General features: G+C 42.1%; 1 protein-coding gene across 1 annotated transcript in view; it reads right to left on the bottom strand.

Annotated features, from left to right (window-relative positions):
* NIBAN1 (niban apoptosis regulator 1) overlaps window positions 1-23,862 on the bottom strand; it is a 151,584-nt gene that overhangs the window by 12,699 nt on the left and 115,023 nt on the right. Inside the window, exons 6-10 of the mRNA XM_047840839.1 lie at window positions 16,838-16,953; window positions 9,960-10,064; window positions 9,489-9,651; window positions 3,877-4,064; window positions 1,113-1,274 (exon numbers count right to left, since the gene is read on the bottom strand). Coding sequence (XP_047696795.1) covers window positions 1,113-1,274; window positions 3,877-4,064; window positions 9,489-9,651; window positions 9,960-10,064; window positions 16,838-16,953 — 734 coding nt within the window. The remainder of the gene's footprint in view (window positions 1-1,112; window positions 1,275-3,876; window positions 4,065-9,488; window positions 9,652-9,959; window positions 10,065-16,837; window positions 16,954-23,862) is intronic.

Here is a 23,862-nt window from a genome sequence, read left to right as displayed (position 1 = left end):
AAACCACACCAGCACACCTCTCTCCACTTCCAGCCTACCACCTCACTTCTCTGCCTTTCTCTGATGGACTGGAAGGGAGGCAGGGCCAGGGCTTGGTGGGGAGAATGGCTGATGTGCTCAAGGGTCAGGAAACGGAAGCGATTGAGATTTCTTATTCTCCGCACATGTGCCTGTATCAGCTTCACTGGGTTCAGCATCACCAAAGGGGCTTCTGTTAAACTGTTGCCCAGTTTTGTTCCTGGTCCATTTTTAATCCTTCACAACTCAGAGGTGAGATAATACGGTGTATCACTTAATCCATCCTGTAACTTTTAAGGACAAAAATGCTCCTTTCTTCCCCAAGCCTGTGATCTCAAAGCATGAACACATACCTTTGTTATAGCACTCTCAAACACTGTTAGTGACTTATCTAAGCATCTGTCTCTCAAGTGGGGTCTGGCACACTGTCCAGCCCCCTAGGGAGTTCCCCCAGAACACCTCTGAAGTAGAATTGGTCTTTTATGGCTTCAGTGATCACACCCTTTCTTCATTTAGAAAGCAGTAGGGTATGAAAAGAATTTATAGTTGTTCCTGGAGAAAAGGTTCCTTATGGGGGAAAAAAGGTAGCTCTATCAAGTAGATCCAAGAAATCCAAATAGGAAGCCACGATTGATTGATTTATTCATTGATTTACTCTTAACCAGGTTAGGGAATTAATTTAATCCAGTAGTTCTCCATTCTGGCTGCATATTAGAAGCAGTGGGCATAGGAGTAGGGGAAACCACCGGGAGTGGGGTCTAGACATCAGGACTTCTCAAAAGCTCTCCAGATGATTCAAATGTGCAGTCAAGTTTAAAAGCACTGGTTTGACAAATCAAGTAATTATCAGTTAATGCTACTTTATTTCCCTGAAATGTTTTTTTTTCTTTCTTTCTTTCTGATGCTCATCCACATGGAAGAAAGATGAAGCCAGCGGGGAGGACAAAGTACATCCTCACGCCACATGATGAAGAAATCGCGGAGAAATGGACCTCATGGCCCAGGACGACACTAGCACACCAATCTCACCAGCCAGCCCCAGTTTCTCTGCTGTCTCCATCCCCACCCCCCACGGAGGCCCCTGGTGCTCCCACCTCTTGCATGTAGTTCTGGGTCCTCTGGACCACCAGATCCACGTGGGGGAATCTGAAGCGGCTCTTGAGATCCTGCAGGCGTTCCTGGAGCAGGTTGACTTTAATATAACAAGGTTCCATCTTCACAGAATCCAGTGGAAGATTCATAAGCCGGTCTAGATGCTGCATTTTGGTGAAGGGAAAAGTTAAATACCTTCAGAGTCAGGAGCAATGTTGCATGCATATTACATATTACATAAAGTCTAAACAATCAGATGTATATTATTAGAGTGAATCGCTTCTTAGGTCGCTATATCAATGACATTTCAATTGTCTTGCTTCCCTCCTTCAGGGGTCCCTGGGGCAGTTCTATTGCTAGGGCAGGGACTAATAGAGGACCCGGCTGGAGGATGGAAGGACCCAGGGAAGCATTTGGGGGGCTCCAATCTTAGCTCTTGATGGACTCCAGGCTCCCACCTCCAGAACACGAGAACTAGGCGGGCAGGCTCCCTGGCACCTGGAATTGCTGCTGGGCCCACAAGCCTCCTAGGCCTTCTTTAATGAGTGCCATGAACTTACAAAACCTCAGAAAGGTCGGGATGTCCTCGCACCTGGGACTCTGGGAATGAAGCCAGAATCTCCCCAGTTCTCGGAGGTTCTGTCAGTGCCCACAGAGATTCCCTCTGCCGTAGGTTCTCTATGGTGCCAGTGGGTAAGGAGGTGGGTGGTAGGAACAGGCCTGGCCTAGGAGAGGCATCCAGTTTAGAAACTGGGATCCCTCCCCTTCTGGCTTGCATGAGCAGTGACTTGGTCAGCGAGGCCACAGGGCTTCCAGCATAAGGGCAGCGACGGACCGCCTCCGCTAGAGACGTCAGGTTTTACCAACATGCTCTTACACCGCGACTGTTGTCAAGATAAAGCATCCTATTTTCCAAGCTTATTTTAAACTAATTTTTAAAATTGAATACTGGATTTCAAGAATAAGCAGGATGGTGGGTGGAGAAAGAGAAGATAGAAAGGTATTGAAAATGTATTCTCAGGGAGAAGTGGGGAGTAATACTGAGTAACTGTGAGTAATATCGGATGTGCTTTCTGATTTTCAAGTCACAGAAAAGAGACAAATCTAGACTTCTAGGTGCCTCTAAATAGTAATTGTTAAAGGGCCCATTTTTTTTGTGTGTTTTTAAAAAGAAAACGTTACTCTTGTTGAGAAGTGAGCTGTGAGAGCCTCACTGAAGTGGAGTGAATGAGCACACACGTGGGGTCAAACTTGTCCCTCCTCACATGATATGTACTGTATTTATTTTTAAGAAATAACAATTAAGCAGGCAGGAGAGGGAAAATGGGTTACTGCTTGGCTTCTATCAGACCCACCAAAGTTTAAACAAGTGGTAATACCTATTGCTGATGGGCATATGGAAGAAAGTCCTCTGCCATACCCAATTGGTGGAAACGTAAAATTTAAATCCCTTTTTTTTTTGAAATGCAAATGGAAACATCTGTTAACAGGAGAAATAAACCTACCTTTCAACCTAGCAATCCTGCTTTAGGAATCTATCCCACAGGCATGAAAGCATCAGAGCATAATATATGTAACAAGGTTATTTATTGCAGCTTTGTCCATGATGCCAGCAACATTTGGATAGTTGAATAAATCATGGTACATTCATACGTGAAATATTATGTAGCCATTAAAAGAATGATTTAGAGCTAGAACGGCTAACTTGAAGACAGTTTCATGAGGTATGTTTGAATGAGAACAATGATAAACAGAGTCGGATCTGTAATACGATCCCATTTTTCTAATGAACAATCTGAAAAAACAGCCTGTAAATGTGTATGTTTTATATGCTATAGAAACATGGGGAAAAGGACAGAATGGCATATGCTAAGATGTTAACACTAGTGACTTGTAGGGAGGTGGGTGGTGCCAGGGTACGAGGGAGAGTAAAGGCAAGGTTTAAAAAAGGCTGGAAAAAGAAAATTCAAAATATTCATAAAATTTATCTTGTTTCTGTATAATTACATGCATATGTATGCATAAAGATATAAGGGGGGAAAAAAGAGAGGTATCTGGTTTTATCCACTGACTCGTAGCGATGTGTCAAGAGTAAAACCAAGTTGCCACGTTATGTCTGTCAGTGATTCTTGAACTTCAGGGTACATCATATCCTTGGGGGGCCCTTGTAAACCAGACTGCTGGGCCCTACCTCCCTCTGCCGAAGTTTCTGATTCAGTACAGAGTTGGTGGGGGGCTGAGAATTTGTGTTTTTAACAGCCAGGTGATAATGACGCTGCTGGTCCAGGGACCACACTTTGAGAAACATTGTTTTTATGATGAGTCTTATTATTGGAAACAAATCAACAAAAAAACTTTATATAAATGACGGTATATGCTTCTATATTTGTATGAACAAGAAAAAATTATGTGAAAACACATTCTAAGCTATTTATATCAGTTAATTCAGGGAGTCAGGAGTCGAGGTGGTGTAGTGTTGGGGTGGGTATGGGTGATCAATTATGCTCATATATATGAGCATATTGCTTCACTTGTGCAAGCATATTATTATTCTTGCAACTTGAAAACCATTGATAAAGGAAATCAGGTGAATGGACTGATGGATGGGGGGGCTGGAGGAATGGAAGAACTAGATGAATGAGAGAAGGAAGGGAAGGAGAGGGAAAGAAGGAAGAAAGGAAAGAAAGCATGAATGCAGATAGAGCACCAAGGAAAAGGCAGCCCCATGCAGACCATTCACACTGAATTCCTTGGCTTCATATCTACCTCTTTTAGCTGGGCGTTGTCTTTGGTGGTCTGAAAGTTCTGGGTAAGTTCATCCACTTCTTTTTCAAAGAGTGAGCGTACTTCACTGAATCCTGAGCTCACTGGCCCCATGAGCTCCTCCAGGATGGACGCCAAGAATGGTTGAACATTCTCCGCACAGCTTCTCTCTGCTGGCTCGGCCACCATTGCTGAGATAGGAAACAGCCAGAAAACCATCACTTGTTATAGGCAAAGCTGAGTTCAGAGTCACTGGAGCCAGGCCACGGCTGGGCAGTGCCCACAGAGCCATTTAACAGCCAAAGCAAGTTCAAATGGGCAAGACAGACCAGCACAGGGAGTCCTGTGCCAGCATCACCAGAATGGAAAGCCATTAGATGCTTTCAGAATTGAAATAAACAGTCCCTCCTCTCCCCAAGCTTTCCCCTACCCTGGGATGAAATGCATTTTTCTGCATGGTGCCTGTAAACATGCAATGCCTAACACAAAAAAGAAAACACTGGTGACCCTCCTGTTTACTATCAATCATCATTATATGTGCATAGCTTGTCTTCTAAGAAACACAGTTTACTAAGTTCTTTTAATTGAGGTATAACTGACATCTAACACTATGCTAGTTTCGGTTGTACAACATAATGATTCAATGCTTGTATATAACAATTTATTAAGTTTTAATTAATTTCTCTAAGAGTTAATCAGCTCATATAATTCAATTCCCCTCCCCCTCCTCAAGAGACTTTTTAAAAATCAAGTACAGTCTTTTCTTGGGCAAACAGAAACAAATTGCATTAAAAACAAATGCCACCTACCTCTCATCCCCCAATTTTTGTTAAAAGGCTATTTTCTTCCCCTGATAATCAAGGAAAACATGTGCAGAGACAAAAATATAGAGAGTGCAAAAAATTATAAAGAGGGAGGAAATAAATGTAACCACACTTTCCAGACTCAGTAAAGATGCTCATTTAGAAAGTCTGAATGGGACATGCAAAGCTCCATTTACTCATTTATTTATTTATTTTTAATTAAAAATTTTTTTAACTTTATTTTCTTTTTTAAAATATAATTTATTGTCAAATTGGCTAACATACAGTGAGTACAGTGTGCTCTTGGTTTTGGGGGTAGATTCCCGTGATTCATTGTGCTTGTTTTCATTTTTAAGAGAGAGAAAGGGAGACAGTGTGTGAGCACGGGAGAGGCAGACAGAGAGGGAGACAGAATCCAAAGCAGGCTCCAGGCTCCGAGCTGTCAGCACAGAGCCCCATGCAGGGCCCGAACCCGCGAACCGCGAGATCATGACCTTGGCTGAAGTCGGATGCTCAACCGACTGAGCCACCCAGGTGCCCCCCAAAGCTGCATTTTTTTAAAGTCCTAAGGTGACTGCCAAGATTAGCCAGGTTTAAGAGCAGTGAACTCGTGAAGGAAGCCTGACCTGGAAACGGCCTGAGTTCGTTCTGTAAACTGGAAGGCTAGCTTTGTGGCGCTGGTAAGTCTCATAGCCTTGTCATGTAGTATCTCAGAACTAAGTAGGGAAGTGTAAGTGCATATGGGTGTCCAATCCTTCCATCTTATAGGTGGAATAAGTCACCTATAAGTCAGAGGCCTGGAGGTGCCAGATGACTTGATGAAGGTCACACCCTAATTTGCACATTTGGGACTACACTTCGAGGGTATTTCTTAATGTTTTATTGGCAATAACTTGCTTACAGTGAGATGAACGGCCAAATTATTTCAATCTGCAGAAATATTTCACAGTAATGGGGGATCATACTGCCTCTTCTAAGAATCTGAGACGACCAGTACTATTAGTATTATGAATGATTCACAAATATTTGGTATATAAAATATTAACGAGTCTTAGAACGGCTAGGATAAAAAAAAACCTTTTGATTATCTGATTTAAATATGAAACAATTTATGACTTCTACAGATGACTTGCTTGATACCAAAATGCAAAACTGTGTGTCAGGAGAATAAGTGAATGATTTATCAACTAACTTTGAGAGAAGAACTGTTTGAAAAGCATCTAATTGAAATTTCAGAATAATCACGAACACAGGCAGTATGCAGAAGAGATTTAGGAGTAGCTGGCCGGTTTCACCCACTGAGTGGGGAGGAAATGGGCACAGGGAGGGGCCGTGGAGAAATCTGTTCCTCTCTGCCTGATTCCCACTGATGCCTGCGCCGCCATGGGCTCTTGCCCCCTCCCTGCGCCTTTATTCAGTGTACCTTTCACCTTCTTTCCTCCACCTCTGCTTGTGAACATCCCACTCACTTCCAGACCCAGTATAAACTTCACCCACTCGGACAGCCTAGAGCCCTGGAACCACCACACAGCTCCTGAACTGTGGTCTGCCTACCAGTGTTTCCTTAGGGATTGGAATAAATTTTACATCCCACACGGATATGCTCTGCTGATTTTCAAGGACGTAGAGGTGCTGTTGTAATGAATACTGTCCGGTGACACAATGATTCATAAACCATCCAGAAGTTAGGGCAGCTGTGGAGAAGCCACTGAGCGGAGAGATTAAGGCAAAAAGTGCTAGAGTTTGAGGGGTTTGAAGCCTGACTCTGTTTTGTTATCTGGGGCAAGTTACCTAATCTCTGGCTCAGTTGTCTCATCTGGTAGGTGGAGATCATAAGAGTAATTACTTCTGAGTTTACTCTGTTCAAAATGCTTCGAAGCGTGTGTGGAGCTCTGGAAACCCTCACTCACTGTTAGCCCTCATCACACCTGTTGGCATCATCCTTTTTTCCAATCAACCCACACTAAAACAGCACTGTTGTTATGAGAGGCCCACATGGGTTTTGAAGTTGAAATGGTTGCTGTTTATGAACCACTGTGCCCTCTGTTCCTGCTGCTCTTGTGGCATCTACCACCTTTTTCCCTGCTGTTTCAGTATCTGTAACATGCCTCCTCCTTTTGTAAAATTGCATTGTCTTCTTTATATCCTCATAGCCTTTGTATTCAGTAGGAGCAGAATACATGCTTATTTTTTTTTAATTTTTAATCTTTATTTATTTTTGAGAGAGAGAGAGAGAGACAGAGAGAGACTGTGAGTAAGGGAGGAGCAGAGGGAGAAGGAGACACAGAATCGGAAGCAGGCTCCAGACTCTGAGCTGTTGGCACAGAGTCTGACACGGGGCTCGAACCCACGAACCATGAGATCATGACCTGAGCCAAAGTAGGATGCTTAACCGACTGAGCCACCCAGGTGCCCAGAATACATGCTTATTGAGTGAGTAAATAATTGTGGGGCAGAATGAAAGATTGGTTGTTTTACTCTCAAGAATCATGTGGGAGGAAATGGGAAGAACAGGACTTAATACTCCCAAAGTTTTCTCGAAATACAAAGCCCTTTATTGACACAGGCTGAGGTATACAGTCAGCCCCTGAACAATGCAAAGCTTAGGGGCGCTGACCCCCCTGTATAGTTGAAAATCTGTGTATAACTTTTGACTCCTCCAAAACTCAACTCCTAAGAGCCTACTGCTGACTGGAAGTCTCACCTATAACATACACAGTCAACGAACACATACTTTCTATGTCATCTGTATTACATACTGTATTCTTGCAATAAACGGAGCCAGAGAAAACAAAATGTTATTAAGAAAATCATTAGGAAAGGGAAATATATTTACAGTACTGTACTGTACTATAAGTGGATCTGTGCAGTTCAAACACCTGTTGTTCAAGGCTCAACTCTACTCACTATTTTAATGGCAGAGAACCAGAGGCCTGGTCAAAATGTGTTTCTTATACTGCCTTTTAAAAAGACTTGATCGTGACTTCCTTTCAAGGTATCTTTTAGGAAACAAAGACTAGTCTAGAACAGAATGTTTTTCCATCTTATGTGGGTTATACTGGAGCCACAGAGACCAGGCAAGAGTGAAAGGGAGAGGTTGGTTTAATTTGGGCCATGAGAATCACCATGGTTAGGTCCAGCTCAGCCCAGCTGCCAGGAATATGGACTCAGGAGTTGGGTGCTGGCAGTTTTAGGTTGAATACGGTACTTTGATACACAGTCTATTCTAGATCAGTTGTGCTAAGGGAGGAATGAGAGATGTGGATAATAATACACACAAAACGCTGTGAATTTATATCTGCCTGGGAAGGCAGCGCATGAACAGACACGCACATCTTTGCTGTAGTTATGCCTCCACCATTCTACTCTCTCAGAAGAATCAGCTGGGAGGGTGCTGAGGTGAGCTGGGCTGCAGTGGGAACAGGGCCTGAAGTGCAGAGGATAATGTCCCTATTAGATTCTAAGTGTCTTGAAAGCAGGAGCTGGGTCCCCTGTTCACTGCTAAAGCTCTAGCACCTTGCTCAGAAAGCACTTAGTATGTTTTTAATGAATGAGTAAGTAAATGGGCAAGTGAATGACTAATCTGAAAACTAACAATATAAGAAAATTGCTGATAAATAATCACAGATTTGCATGCACGCTTCTGTCAAATGACATTGGGTGTGGCGCACTTCTGGAGATGTAGGAACGGAGAACCTCAGCATTTTGCCCTGTAGAATTCCTTAGAGGCCATTTCAGGCCTCTTGTGAGGGCACAGGCAAATATTTTTCTCTTAATGGCCAGGTAGAGAACATTGGAGACTTTGCAGCCCAGAAAGTCTCCGTTCCAACTACTCAGCTCTGCCCTAGTAGTATGAAAGCAGCCATAGACAACACATACATGAATGGGCACGGCTGTGTTCTGATGAAATGTTATTTACAAAAATAGATGGTGGGCTCGATTTGGGCCAAGGGCCACAGTTTGCAGACCGCACTCTTGTGGGCACTCCTGATTACAGAGGAGGACACTAAGGCACATGGAAGTCAAGTGACCTTCCCAAGGACACATGACTGGCCAATGTTGCACTCGTGACTAGAATCTTGATTTATCAACTCTAAGTCAACTGTTTTTTCTTGTTGAGGGAAAATCCATTTATTCATCCATTCAAGTATTTGCTGAGAGTCTGCATATCCCAGGCATGGTACTAGCCCCTGGGTGTGCCTGAGTAAACCAGGGATCACATGGCCCTGTTCTTAGCTTACAGCAGAGAAGGGCAGAGGTAGAAGCCATTACAATCAGTGTAAGAAGTGCTACAGGGGCACCTGGGTGGCTCACTTAAGCGTCCAGTTAAGCGTCCAGCTTTAGCTCAGGTCATGATCCCACATTTGTGAGTTTGAGCCCCACATCGGGCTTTCTGTTCTCAGCGCAGAGCCGGCTTCAGATCCTCTGTCTTCCTCTCGCTCTGCCCCTCCCCCACTCTCTCACACATGCACGCACATGTGCTCTCTGTCTCTGTCTCTCTCAAAAATAAATGAACAAATTAAAAAAAAACAAAGAAGAAGTGCTACAGCAGGGAGGTGTGGGCAGTATCAGAATATACAGGCACCACCCCGGGCAAGAAGCAAACTTTCCTCCACCTTGTGTCCCTGAAGTTTCCTTGGGAAGGGCCAGGCCCTCACTAGCACCGCTAGCATACTCCTATTACACCTGTTAGCACCTCTTCCCAATTCCCTCAATTTAGTTTTCCTCTGAAATCATGTATTCTGATGACACGGTGGAGCCCTACACACACAGCTTATTTAGCACACAGGAGCATGGATGATCTCCACTGACCTTTGATCTTTCCAATTAAGAAGTTCTTTGAGTTCACGATCTGATCCATGTCTGAACGGATGGTTCCTTCTAGGTTCTTCGTCAGAGTTCTGCATTCCTCCTTCAAGGCACTTAATCCTTCTGAAACCTGATGCCGAACCAGTTTGTAGGCCTCCTCAAGGAGCTGCAACAGAGAACAGCACATAAATCTGGGCTCGGTCACGTGCAAGCGACTGCTGGAGTCAAGTGGGGGGGGGGGGGTTAATCACAGATTATCATAACATAAACAAACCTGCATGTGCACTCTAATTGTTCTTTCAAAGTTTGAGTCTGTTTGGATCAGTCCTCATGTAAGTGAGACTGAGCAGACTCAAGGTAGGCAGTTCTCTACACAGCAAAGAAATGATTAAAAAAAAAAACAAACAAACCCTGCCCACCCCCAAAAAGAAGGGAATTCGAGTAGCACAGTTGCATAGCAAAATGATCACTTACACCAAGCCAGGCCCTCTTTCTGTCATTCTTCTTCCCCTTCATTTTGGGCAAAAGGTCTGTCTGAAGGGTTGGCAGGAGCTCCTCCATCACCAGGTTACTTAGGATCTGTGGAGAGGAAGACAGCCGCGGAGTCTGTTAGTTGGTGATTGCTGAATCTGAGCATCAGGCCAACTGAAGTTGTCATCATTGGTCGTCCCTATCCAACATAAGATTGTCCTGGGCTATATAAACTCAGGTAGACTATCAACAATAGCCAAAGTATGGAAAGAGCCCAAGTGTCCATCGATGGATGAATGGATAAAGAAGATGTGGTATATATATATATATATATATATATATATATATATACACACACACACAATGGAGTATTACTCAGCAATCAAAAAGAATGAAATCTTGCCATTTGCAACTATGTGTATGGAACCAGAGGGTATTAATAAGCAAAATTAGTCAGTCAGAGAAAGACAAATATCATATGACTTCACTCATATGAAGATTTTAAGACACAGAACAGATGAACACAAGGGAAGGAAAGAAAAAAATAATATAAAAACAGGGAGGGGGACAAAACATAAGAGACTCTTAAATATTGGGGCCCCTGGGTGGCTCAGTCGATTGAGCATCTGGCTTCGGCTCAGGTCATGATCTTGCAGTTCGTGAGTTCGAGCCCTGCGTCAGGCTCTGTGCTGACAGCTCAGAGCCTGAAGCCTGCTTCCGATTCTGTGTCTCCCTCTACTTCTGCTCCTCCCCCACTCGTGCTCTGTCTCTCTGTCTCTCTGTCTCTCAAAAATAAATAAACATTAAAAATTAAAAAAAAAAAAGAGAGACTCTTAAATATGGAGAGCAAAGGGTTACTGGGGGGGGGGTGGGCTAAATGGGTAAGACATTAAGGAATCTACTCCTGAAATCATTGTTGCACTATATGTTAACTAACTTGGATGTAAATTAAAAAAATAAAATTAAATAAAAAAAATAAACTCAGCTAGGCTGATAGTTTAACTCTGGTTTTGAGCCTACAGAAATCTCAACTAAGACAATCTTCGAGGATAAATGTTCTTAAACATCTGCAAGGAACAGTAATGTCTGCTGACGGCTCCTCATCGGGAAGGACAAATTCCTCGGATTCAAACTTCTCAGATTCAAACCAAAAGAATCTAGTGCATTTAGGATAAAAGCCAAAATTTCACTATGGATAAGGGCACCCTTAGCAACATTGTGAAAGGGGTCAGGCTTTGTTTTGGTGGCTTGAGTCCTGGCTTGTGTCCCCTGTGACCATCATCCTCCTCAAGCTCCCTTGGAATCTGTGTGTCTTCATGTTCTTTGTCCCTGCTGTTCTCTGAACCCCACCTCCATCCTCTATAAAGTTTAGAAAAAGATGGGGGTAACACACAGTTGGGGCAACTGGATGCTTGTGGGATGAACAGAATATGGGGAAGGGTATCTGAAGTTTTCAGAATGTTAAAATTGTTTCCAAGTCATTCCTAAAATGTTGCTTGGCCCAATGAAAAAATTTTTTTGAATCTGAGCAGTGTTCTCTGTGTCAATGTATTACAATGCTCCTTCTTTAACTACCTTCTTTAACTACCCACCTTCCCCTGCATGGAGCAGATTTGTTCAGATTCAGTTTCACTATGAATCTTTTGGGGCTCACAGCTTAGTTTTCAATATCAGGCTATAAAAAAGATTTACAAGGGAAAAAGTAATTTTGAGAATGGTAGAAAAGTAGAGAATCATTTGACATCTGTTCTATGAATTTAAAATAATGTTCATGCAAAATAATTGACCTCCTTCTCATAAAAATTCAAATTAGGCTTTGGGAATTATGGACAATTTTTTCTGAGGTCATTGGTCAGCCTCGTGCTAGTGGAAATACTTATGAGCTCACTAGATTTTGCCTTCCACCAAGGGCTCTGTTACAGCAGGGTGTAACACATTAGCTGAACTGAACAGGAATACTCCCAGGGTGGGAGGTGGATGAGCCGTCCAGTCCCCCTGTGCCTGTGGGTTCCTAGGAGAGAAGTCTGCTCAGGTCAGTGCAGGGAGTGGGCCTCCTGTCACCTGGAATACTGAACTTCATGGTATGACAAAGATTATAATGGAGACAGGATTTCTGCTAGTTCTTGTGATTCATCGGTGGAGATTTTTTCTTTCTTAGTCATTCTTTGGGAGCAGTCACGAGGTGAACTAGAATTTTTGAGGAATTTACAAGGAACTTGACGTGTGCAAGCTCCATGGAGTTGAGGAGATCCAACAATTAGATTCAAGTAGGTAGTTAATAATCCATTGACCCTCCCCCCACCATCCTGCACAATGGAGTAAGTCCTTAGTTGGAACACATCTTCCAAAGGGTGATGAAAATGTAGCATAGGGAGAAGGAGCTAAGAAAATAAAGAGACCAAAGCCAGAACTTAAAAACAATGGGAAATATTATCTTAGTTGAAAGTGTTACATTCAGGGTCATAATAATTGCCTGCTTCACCCTTCTGCAGAGACTGGTTTGAGTCTGAACATAAGCATGAGAGGGGTTTGAAAAGATCAAAATGTTACAAAGGCCAAAGGGAAAAAAATCATCTATTTGAGTAGGTTTATAGTTTTCTTTTAGTCTTTCCCATATAATATTCCAAGACATTCAGTTCTATTTTATAGTTTAGGGAATTGAAAAGGAAATATGTCTGGGGGCGGGGGGAAGGAGGAGAATAGGAGTGGTTTGCAGGGGTGGGGGGCTTGACAAGTCACAGGGCAACGCAGAGCCTCAGAGTGCTGGGGCCCAACTGTGTCCATCCCAACACCGAGTCACCCTCTTCCCCTAACCTTCAGCCCCACCCTCCATCCTTGTGCTGCCTCTCAGCTTCCCAGGGCCTTCTCTGAGATTCCCTACCTGGGTCAGCTCTCCATGAGCAGGGTCCAAAGTTCTGGGGCTGTTCTAGGGAAAGTAGCTACTTTAATAAATAAACTGTGCTAATGAAGGGGTTCCTCAACCTCTCTCTTCAGAACAGGATCCACTGGGTCTCACCATAAGGGCCCTAAAAATACCACTTTTGCTTAAAAAAAAAAATGGTGTGTGTGTGTGTGTGTGTGTGTGTGTGTGTGTGTGTGTATGTGTGTGTCTGTGTGTAAATTTAACTTCTAGGATATACAGATTTTAAAATTCCGTCACACATATAAGAAATCAAACATGCTATTAGGTTGTTCAAAATCAACCACACCATGTGTTACCTTCCATATGTGGGGAAGGTGTGAGATCCAGAGAGACTGCCCTCCTTCCTGAGACTGGCCTGATAGTCTGACCAGGCTGTCGGCCTTGTGCCTTTTGTGTTGCTGAGAGGCCATGGGTGAAAGAATCCATTTAAAGGGGCATGTTTGAGGTCATTAGACAAAAGACAACCCTGAAATGTATGGAGAAGGCCTAAAACATGGACAGTTTTCTTGTCTTGAAACCACCTGTTCTGTGGGAACTATGAACTATTTTCTCAGCTCATCTGGTTCATTTAAAGGCAAATTTAAATTTACAATAATAATTACAAAATAATAAAGATATATTTATTAAATAAATATATTGCTACAATAAATAATAAATATACCAAATCACTGTAAATGCTTTACATCTTGCAAAATTCTTTCCTTCAGGACTTCATTTGATACATTTTTTATAGACAAGTAGGATATATATTGACGGTTTTACTAGTATATAAATATTTTCACCTTAATAGTCTGTAGGCAAGTTATCCTAAGATATTTGCTTTGCCTCGGCAGTTGCCTAAAAAATCACCACTGCCATGAGGGCCCACCAGACTTGCTGTGTGAGTCATTACTATGAAGATAATAATGTAATAATGCTGAACATCTGAATACCAGGCCATGAGGTTAGAGGGGGGTGACGACAAAATGATGATCAAGTAAGTGCTTAGCAGACAGGAAAAAAATGCAAATAAACCCAGTGCTTTAAACAGAAGATGTCAGTATGGAAGCCAATTTGACATATTTAAAAAAAAATAATAAAATAAACAGAAGATGCCAGGGGCGCCTGGGAAGCTCAGTTGGTTCAGCATCCTACTTCGGCTCAGGTCATGATCTTGTAGTTCATGGCTTTGAGCCCCGTGTGGGGCTCTGTGCTGACAGCTCAGAGCCCGGAGCCTGCTTCAGATTCCATGTTTCCCTCTCCTCTCTCTGCCTCTCCCCTGCTCTCTCTCTCTCAAAACTAAATAAACATTAAAAAAATTTAAACAGAAGATGTCATATTCTCAAACTCAGTTACGTCATGCCATTTTCTTTAACTACATAGCTCCTCTGGGTCCTTGACCTCTTTTTCCTGTGAGTCTGAGGACAGATGCTGCTTTGGCTTCATATGTGAGATTACAGAGAGGCGGACCCCCGCTAGGCCCCAGACAGGAAGGTTTTGGAATTCATTTCCTTTCTCCAGCTTCTTGAAGGAGAGCCTGATGTGGCTCGAAATGGGTTTTCTGTCACAGACTGGCACTGTGACTTCAGCCAACCTCTCTGAACATTCTTTCAACTGGAGGGTTTTGGACAAACAATCCTTGAAATGCCTTTCAGGCGCTCACATTGTCTGAGTCTAACTTCACCATAGATATTCAGATTCCTGGGGGAGCAAAATTTCTTATTGGGTCACTTGATAATTCCAGCTTTTACTGATCTCGTCTCTGTTTTTGTTTTGTGTTGTTCTGCTTTCCTACTTATGGTATTTTTTATACTGCAAAATTAGCACCTTCCTATCACTGCTGGCTGCCAATGCTTTATGATGTCCATATATGTACAGACCCACATGTCTACCCACATACACTTCTAAGGCTGCCTCGTTCTCGGGATGTTTCTAGGTATGTCTTGCCTCACCACAAGGGCAAGGGATGAGTCATTTGCTTCTCTTGCACCTTCTAGCGCTTAGCACAAATCAACCCAAAGCAAAAAAACAGAAAGTCAACTCAATCCAAAGAAAGGTTTCATTAAGTACCTGTTTTCAATGGCATCGAGAAAGAAGTGAGCTGACATGAGATTCTAAATGAAAAGACTAAGCAAACAGCATAGCTAAACTTGAGGAGTTAAGTAAATGTTGAACTTGGTATAGCCCCATGGTTGGTGCTGATCTTTCACTGGACCAGGAATCGGAAGCCATCATTTCCTTTGCCATCTGTCCACTTAGCATGGGAGCATGAAACTATCAGCTGCACAGGGCAGGGACCATCCTGTCGTGCCCATCTCTGGATCACCAGCCCCAGCATGGTGCCTGGCAGAGAGGGGCTCAATAGCTATTTAATGAATAAAACTGGACAAGTCACTTTACTGCTATATACCTCCCTTGGTTTTCTCATTTACAAAATTGGAAATACTAATAACCTCATGAGATCGATAAAATGAACACACAGAATTAGGATTTGAACATTAAAAAGTATTACACAAAGGCATTTTAATACTGGTATATCTACTAAATATGTTGGTTTATTTGGCAGGCCAATCAGCATCAAGTGCTTCAGCCTCCCTTTTTGCTTTCATTTTTCTTTATGGTATAAGTACGGTTAGTCCTTAGTCCTCTCAGATTGACGAATGGATATACTTCCCCCAAACATCAGAAACCAAGAGTTAGCCAAAGTTCTGGAATAAGCCTCAAGCTAAGAAATAAATGAGTTTAGAATCCACCAAAGCAGGGGTGGGTGGGAAAGAAGAAGTCATATGGTTAAACAATAAAGAACAGCCCCATCATCACGATCAAATGTTTTCGGCTTCAGATGTTTAATGACCATACGAAGGCAAGGCCTCATCCGGTCTCCTAATAACAAATTTCACTGGCCCCCAAAAGAGGCACTCAGGGAAATGAGGGGAAATTAAAGAACAGCATTGTTGGACCCTGTGTGCCTCTAATTAAATAACGCCGTTCCCACTCTCCTCTTCCTGGCTCAATCAGCTGTGTGATTGGTGTCCTCATGGACACAGTTTCCTTGGAGATTTGTAACAACGTCCCTGGTACCAAGCCAATGGACATGCTTAGCCCATGACTGGCATTTAACCAAGGTCATAGGAAAATTATATCAGACTATAGAGGATAGAAAACTAGAAGAGGTAAGTAAAACGCATAGAAAACTGTCTTAATGCTTTTAAAATGTATTTCTTTGACTTCATTTATAAATCATTCAGTAAATAAAGACAAGTGCGTGTGCCAAATAGTTTTCCAACAACGTCTCACTTAATGCTCAGTACCCTGCAGGGCAAACATTATCATTACTCTCTTTTTTCAGAGAAGTAACTTGAGACTAAAAGAGGTTAAATAAGTTGGCAAGATTTAATCCAAGTAGGTTGACCTAAGCCCCCATCACACACTTTGAACTATGCCACACTGCTCGTGTTGGATTGTGGTCTGGAAGCATGAGGTCATTTGAAAGAATAATGCTTTGTAAAGAAAAGAATAGAAAATAATGGAGGGGCGCCTGGGTAGCTCAGTCGGTTGAGCGTCCGACTTCAGCTCAGGTCATGATCTCGCGGTCTATGGGTTCGAGCCCCTTCGGGCTCTGTGCTGACAGCTCGGAGCCTGGAGCCTGCTTCGGATTCTGTGTCTCCCTCTCTCTCTGCCCCTCCCCCACTCATGCTCTGTCTCTCTGTCAAAAATAAACATTAAAACGAATTTTTTTTAGAAAATAATGGAAGCTCCTCGTTGCGGTTGCCCTGTTTTTATACTGTCCTGTTTTGCTCCTGGTCTGGAGGTGTTTGCAGATGGTGCCCAATACTCTGTGGATCAAATGCATCTAGACAATGAGAGAAATGGCCTTCGGAACCACATCTTCCACTTTTTTGTGTGTGGTTATTTATCCTGACCCTCACCTCCTACACACAGACAGAGAAGAGAACCCCAAATTCTGAGCCCATGTTACCTGGACTTCATCCCCAGTGATCATTTCCCACGAGCCATAGTGTCCCTTCTCCTGCCGGAAGAACTGCACAGCTTCTAGAAAGGCTTGGGCTTCAAATGTCGTCTGCTTCATGTAATCTAAAAGAAAGAGGCAAGGGCACTTAGCAAAGAAAAATACTTCTACAGTTTACCATGGTTCTTCGAGTGTCATGGTTCAGAGACCTAATGTTACCTGAATATTATGAGGGATAGAATTACGAGACACAGAAAAATGAAGCAGATCCTGAATTCAAAGTTCATCTGCAGATGTGTGTCCCCTTGCTTGCTCACCACCAAAGCAGCTGATTAATTCCATCAGTTACTGGGCATACTGGTTAGGACTAGAAGCAGATCTAGCCCCATTTGTTTCTCTCTTATAAATGTTTCCCTTGGGCACCTAGGCACCTAGTGGCTCTATGCCTCCAACCGTAGCACCTCACTAAGGCAGACCATTCTTTACCAGGGCCTCTGGTATCCACAGTATCCACTCCCAGTTCCCTGAACAAAACTCCGATTTCTTTGTGACTTATTATCAAGTTGCTGTCAAATATGCTGATTTATGCAAATAAAGGATGACAGTTTCTAACACTTTATATAGCAAGATACTATTCTTCTAAACATGTTACACATTTCACTGAAACCTTACAAAAACCTGTGAGGTAACAGGGCACCTGGGTGGCTCAGTCGGTTGAGCATCCGACTTCGGCTCAGGTCATGATCTCGCGGTCCATGAGTTCGAGCCCCGCGTCGGGCTCTGTGCTGACAGCTCAGAGCCTGGAGTCTGCATTAGATTCTGTGTCTCCCTCTCTGCCCCTCCCCTGCTTGTGCTCTCTCTCTCTCTCTCAAAAATAAATAAAGACTAAAAAAAATTTAAAAACCAAAACCCAAAAAACCTGTGAGGTGAGTGCTATTATCCTGTCGACTATACAGATGCTCCAAAAGCCCAGAAAGATTAATTAATTGCTTAAGGTCATACAGCTAGCAAGCGGGTGAACTCAGGTATTCTGATCCCAGTCAGAATACACTATGCTATGCCAGCACTATGCTATACTACTTCACATATTAGTTTTATGGTTTTGCCCTTCCAAACAGATTAGATTTTAAAAGGTGTTATATCTGAGAGGTAATGTTTAATGCAGGATTTTAAGTGTAGTCGAGGAAGCAGGGGCTCAACAGCCTTCCCAGAATTCCACAAATCACACCACGAATGCAAAAATTCTGCGAGGGACTGAATGGTTTGTGCCCCCCAGAAGTCATAGTTTGAAACCCTAATCCCCAGTATGATATTTGCAGCTAGAGACTTTGTGAGGTAATCAGGTCACAAAGGTATGTTGGGATTACTGCCCTTATCATGATGGGATTAGTGCCTTTATAAGAAGAGAGCTCTTCCCCCACTTTTGGCTCTCTCTCCAAACACTGGATCTGCGGGTGCTTTGATCTTGGACTTACAGTATTTTTGTTATAGTAGCCCAAACTACTGAGGCAATTTTCAATGCACAAAATATCTGTTAGAGGATACAATGATAACAGAATTATAAAAATCTTTGCAGGGGAATAAATTTTTTAAATAATCTAATAATAAAGAATAGAACAGTAAATAAATCAAATCTTAGGGGAAATAAGGCAAAATGAAGTGACTGAAAGGGCCAAGTCTCTTGCCTCCAGCCTCTCCTCTAGAACATGAAGCTCTCTTGCTAACAGCATATGATCTGCCTTTATAGGGCAAATTAGATTGGTCAGTTCAAGGCAGCTGATTCACTGGGGACATTCGGAGCTTCAGACAATGGGATTACTCAGTCAAGGAATGAATGGTTGCTAAGTGGGACGAGGCTGAACTAAAAAAGGATCAATGTGCTCCAGAAGGTGACAATCAATTAATAGGCTGTAGATGACTACATTGAGATTTATTTACGAGGTCATAAGCCTCAGGAACTTGGAAAAGGGAAAATACAATTCAAGGCTAGCCTTGATAAGATTTTCAAGCAGGGGTGCCTGGGTGGCTCAGTCAGTTAAGTGTGCAACTTCGGCTAAGGTCATGATCTCATGGTTCCTGAGTCTGAGCCCCACTGTCAGCATGGAGCCCACTTTGGATCTACTGTCCCTCCCTTCTTTCGCTGTCCCTCCCCCCATCCCCATTCCACCTCTCCCACCACCACCCACCTCTCTCTCTCTTAAAAATAAACACTTAAAAAAATTTTTTTTTAAATGAAAAAGAGTTCAAGCAAAATTCTCCACAGTGAGGATACCACAAAGCCCAGAAGTTCCACCTTCAAAAATGTGGGACAGTAACTGACATTTCTAATATTGACATAGAGTTCTGCTCAAGCTCTAAATCAGAAAAAGAGCATGTCTGAGAATCAAGTTTTTAAATTGATGTATTTCTTCCTTGTTATTTTTTCTGGTTTGGCAAATGATTTAGTGTTTAATCTTTGAGGCTTGGAAAACACAAATTGAAGTCTTGGTATAAAATTGACAACAAGGGGGCTGTGATATGGAGCTCAGTACACTGGGAGGGACTTTACCAACAGAGATGGAAACTGTAATTGCTACACTGAGATTCAAGATTGACTCATGAGCTCTTATTTTTAACAGCTGTTTTCATTTCCAACCTCAGGAAACAAAGACATGGAAGAAAATGTGGTACTTGGATGGAGTGAGTACTGCCAGACCTGCGAACCTCAGAATAAGGTTTTAAATTCATGTCTTTACCAAAAGCATAAATTTACTTATTTCTTCCCCCACTAACCTCAGCAACCAAAGGAGGTATTTGAAATCCTACTCCTACCTTCTATTACTCTATCAAAGCAAACTATAGCATTCCCACTATAGTTGTGTTTTCAAAAACTTCTGGAAAAAATAACTGAAGAAATGGAATGTGGAGACAATGATGTGGGAGTCAGAGAGAAGTCCAAGAGGAAAATGGGGAGCTGGAATATAGTAGCGGTGGATGAAGCACCTTCATACAGGCAGAGAAGAAAAGGGTTAGTAATCAAATGAACCACACAGGAAATTATAGTAATTGAACACCAGCAATGAAGCCTGAAAGAATGAGGGCAGGGATCTGAATTCTGGACTTTCTACCATTAGGATAGATTTAAACTGCATTTTAACTACTCCTTGACCATAGGGGAAAAAAGGATCTAACCTACTGATTCATCGTTAGATTTTCAGGTTATAAACTGATTAGGTAAATTAATTTATACAAAACTTTTAGGACAGTATCTGCCACATAGCAAGTTGTTTTATGGATATTGGTTCTTGTTATTGTAAGCCAAGCTCAACAGCAACTGCCAGATCATTAAGGAAATGAAGAACAAAGGTGTGCTTTGTAAGAGACAGAACTGTATTGCAATAGTAATGTGACCTTCATTTCTTCTAAGTTCTTTGCAAAGGCATCGCTGAACTCAGCCAGAATGTACAGGTGTTTGAGAGAAACCGGATTATCAGTTATTTGATCAACTTCCTGCCACAGATCTCATGAGAACAAATCCCAGGATCACAATCGTCCACTCTCCTGCCAACAAGCAACTGAGAGTTTAGTCCAATGGTCCCCAGAATCAACAATGGCCTTTGCTTGTTAAGTCTTCTCCGTGTAAGCTGACTTAGAAAAATGGCAGGTATCAGCTCCAACTCTACTTTTCCAACAGGCTGTAATTATGAAGTTGCGGAGAACTTAGGTATCATTAAATCCAGATCCCTCATTTTATGGCTGAGGAAATTGGAACAAAAAATGGTTAATTTCTTAGCCAAAGGTCACACAGCTGGTCAGAATCAGAGCCAAGAGTTGAAAAAGTAGCTCTGGCATGTCATAAGCGGCCTTGGCATTCATGCTTACTTAAATCACAGACTAAGAGAGCTGAAAGTGGTCTTAAAGGTCACCTACCCTAAGCTCTCATTCAATGCTAGAAGCCCTCAGAATCCCAGACACTCATCTGGCCTCGGCTTGAATATTTCCAGTGACAGGAAACTCACAATTTAGTGAAATAGTCATGGAACTGCTCTAATTATTTGAAAAATTTTCCTTGTATTGAGCCAAAATCTGTTTCCATGAACTCTCATTAATCCCATTTCTGATTTTCAGAGCAAAATAGACAAGTTTACTTGTCCTCTTCTGTAGGGCAACTCTAAAAGAATAGCTGAATATCCTCATTTTCCCTCAACCGTTTTTTAAACAATATAGTTTTGGGGATCCTTTAAATTCAGCCCTACCTTTTCTTTCCTTCCCTTAGTAACCAATTCCATTTAGTCAATATCTTTCTTAAATTTGGCCCACACTGAATACAACCCACTGAGTATTTTTCAACTTGTGTAAGTTATGTAAAGTAGAAAGATTACGTTCCTTTTTTTTGGTCCCTAACTTCCTTTCTAAAATACAAATACATCACACCATTGACTCATACCTTTCTTACAGTCACATAAGATCCTACAACTTTTTTTGTATAAAACCCCTGTCAGTTTAATCCTTTCCTAACCCGTACTTCGGCTTTTGGTTTTGAAGTACAGGTTTTAACACTGCCCCTAATAAATTACAACTTACTGTGATCAAATCAGTGCCCCACAGCCTGCCAAAATCATTTAAAAATTATAATTGTTCCCAAACTCCCTTTCACCTCTGTAACATTCAACTATTTTGGTGGGCTTACTTTCTGTGTTTTATCCAACTGACTGATAACAACATTCATCAGATCAGGGGCAAGGACAGATCCCTGGGAAATTCTAAACATTTCAGAAGATATGTGGGAGAGACATCTTGGCCATCCATTCAACTATCACATCCTCAGGACCAAGACATGTCTATTCTCCTTAGTCTCTCCCTTTTTCGCATCTGTGCAGTTGCATGGGAAACTCCTATTTGGGAGACATGATTAAGGATTCTGCAAGGAAAAGAAAGCTTCTCTATGCCCCTTGGGGAAGAGTTATTCAGGGGGCCAGCTTTTGTTTCCCCCCCACCCCTTACACAGATTTACAGCATGTCTGAGTCAACTGAAACACCAAAGCTCTAAGGCCTAGGCAGTCATTCTGGATTTTGACTCTGGCTGCTGTGTCGGGACTCCCTGACTCAGGCTGGGTTTGGAAGCTGCGTTGTTATTTTATTTTATCGGTTCACTGCGCCAAGCCATGTTAGCTGATCTGCCTGGTGATCTGTAAAAGTTATGTAACTGCATTACTCACTACACTGCTATGGGGTTCATGTCACTAATGTATACTTCGAAATTGTCTTTAGCTTCAGGTCGTATGTCGTCTTTTCTGGGAGAGCTGCAGTAAGTCCGTTTGCCCTAGTTTCTTCTCTAGAACAAAGGAGAAGAAGTACAGTGGCAAGTAACCAACATTTATTGAATACTAACAATAGAAGTATAAGCCAATGTTTATACACACCATCTCACATAATCCTTCCAGCCATCCCATTAGGTAAGGATTAATAGTCCCAGTTTTAAATTTTTTAAATGTTCATTTTTGAGAGAGAGGGAGTGCAAGTTGGGGAGGGGCAGATAGAGAGGGAGACAGACGATCCCAAGCAGGCTCTGTGCTGACAGCAGAGAGCCCAATGTGGGGCTCAGACCCAGGAACCATGAGATCGTGACCTGAGCTGAAGTTGGATGCTTAACAGACTGAGCCACCCAGGTGCCGCTTAATATTCCCACTTTAAGGCTGAGAAAGAAACTGACTTCAGGAAGGTTGAATAATTTGTTTAAGCTAATATGTGGTCAAGAAAGGCCTACTCTTACTTCCAAAGTCCTGTTACACAGTCTATGGTTTAATTTTTTAAAACTTTTTATTTTGAGGTAATTGTAGATTCATGTGTTCTTAAAAGAAATAATACAGAGATATCCAATATACCCTTCACCCCATTTCTCCTAACAGGAATATCTTGCAAAACCATAGCACAATATCACCACCAGGAAATTGACATTGATGCGGTCTCACCAGTTTGATATGTATGCACATGTACATGTGTGTATGTTTGCACATGCATGTATATGTGTGTGTATTGTGGTTTAACTTTCAAATTGCGTTAAATGTCCTTTCCTTATCAAGGTTTAGAACCATTTAATTATAGAGTTTGAATATACCATAGGATCATCTAGTTCAACCACTCGTTTAACAAGTGAGCAAACTGAAGGCCAGACAGAATGTGACATTCTTAAAAACAGAACAAAAGAAAATACTACGGTGCAATTAAAAATGAATGGGGTCCATCCTAACGAAATGGTAATAAAAGTTTTTATTTTAAAAATTTATTCATGACCTAAGCAAATATTTATTGCCATATTATAAATGATAACTCATGAGCACTAGCCCCAAGATTACTTAGAAGTCCCTGAATTATATTTCGTAAACTACTAGACTAAAACATATATCTGCTGACCAAATCTTATTTGCGTTAGTGGATACAGAGCTGCCAAGAAGAGAAGAGGAATAGGTCAAGAAAAAAATGTGTGCTTCACGGAGATCCAGGCACCTGAAGATGAGTTATAACGGTGTTGCTCTAGGTGAAAATACAAAGATACAGAACTCACTCTGAGGATATAAATGGCTTCTCAAACAGATGGCAGAAAGGTGTTCCAGTGAAGATGTTTTGATAGAAGTTTTGAATCACATAGGAAAAGGCTGCATGCCTCATTTGATTAAAAGCAGTGCATCTCATGAATCTTGATATGTCAATAAATATTAAAAGACTGTTTGTCAACAGAGAAAAGGAAGTGGTGATTACTAGAACAAGTGAAGACAGACTAGCCCATTTCCTTCACACCGACATACTAGATTGGCAGATTAGAAGGCTGTTGGAGACATCCTGCATCTAGATTCTAGCAAGGCAATTCTTAAAGCTTTATATGCTTTTGATTGACACACTGAAGATATTTAGATTGGTTGATAATGCCAGTACACATAATCGACTAAACAACCTCAGTGACGGCTGCTGGTTAAAGGGCTGACATCCTAGAGGAAAATCTTGAGGGCACTGCCCTTAAAACATTTTCAATTACTTAAAAAAAGCAAGCTAGATAA

This window comes from Prionailurus viverrinus, chromosome F1 (assembly GCF_022837055.1).
Source record: "Prionailurus viverrinus isolate Anna chromosome F1, UM_Priviv_1.0, whole genome shotgun sequence".
NCBI classification, from domain to species: Eukaryota; Metazoa; Chordata; class Mammalia; order Carnivora; family Felidae; genus Prionailurus; species Prionailurus viverrinus.
This window is presented reverse-complemented; position numbering and strand designations above follow the sequence as displayed.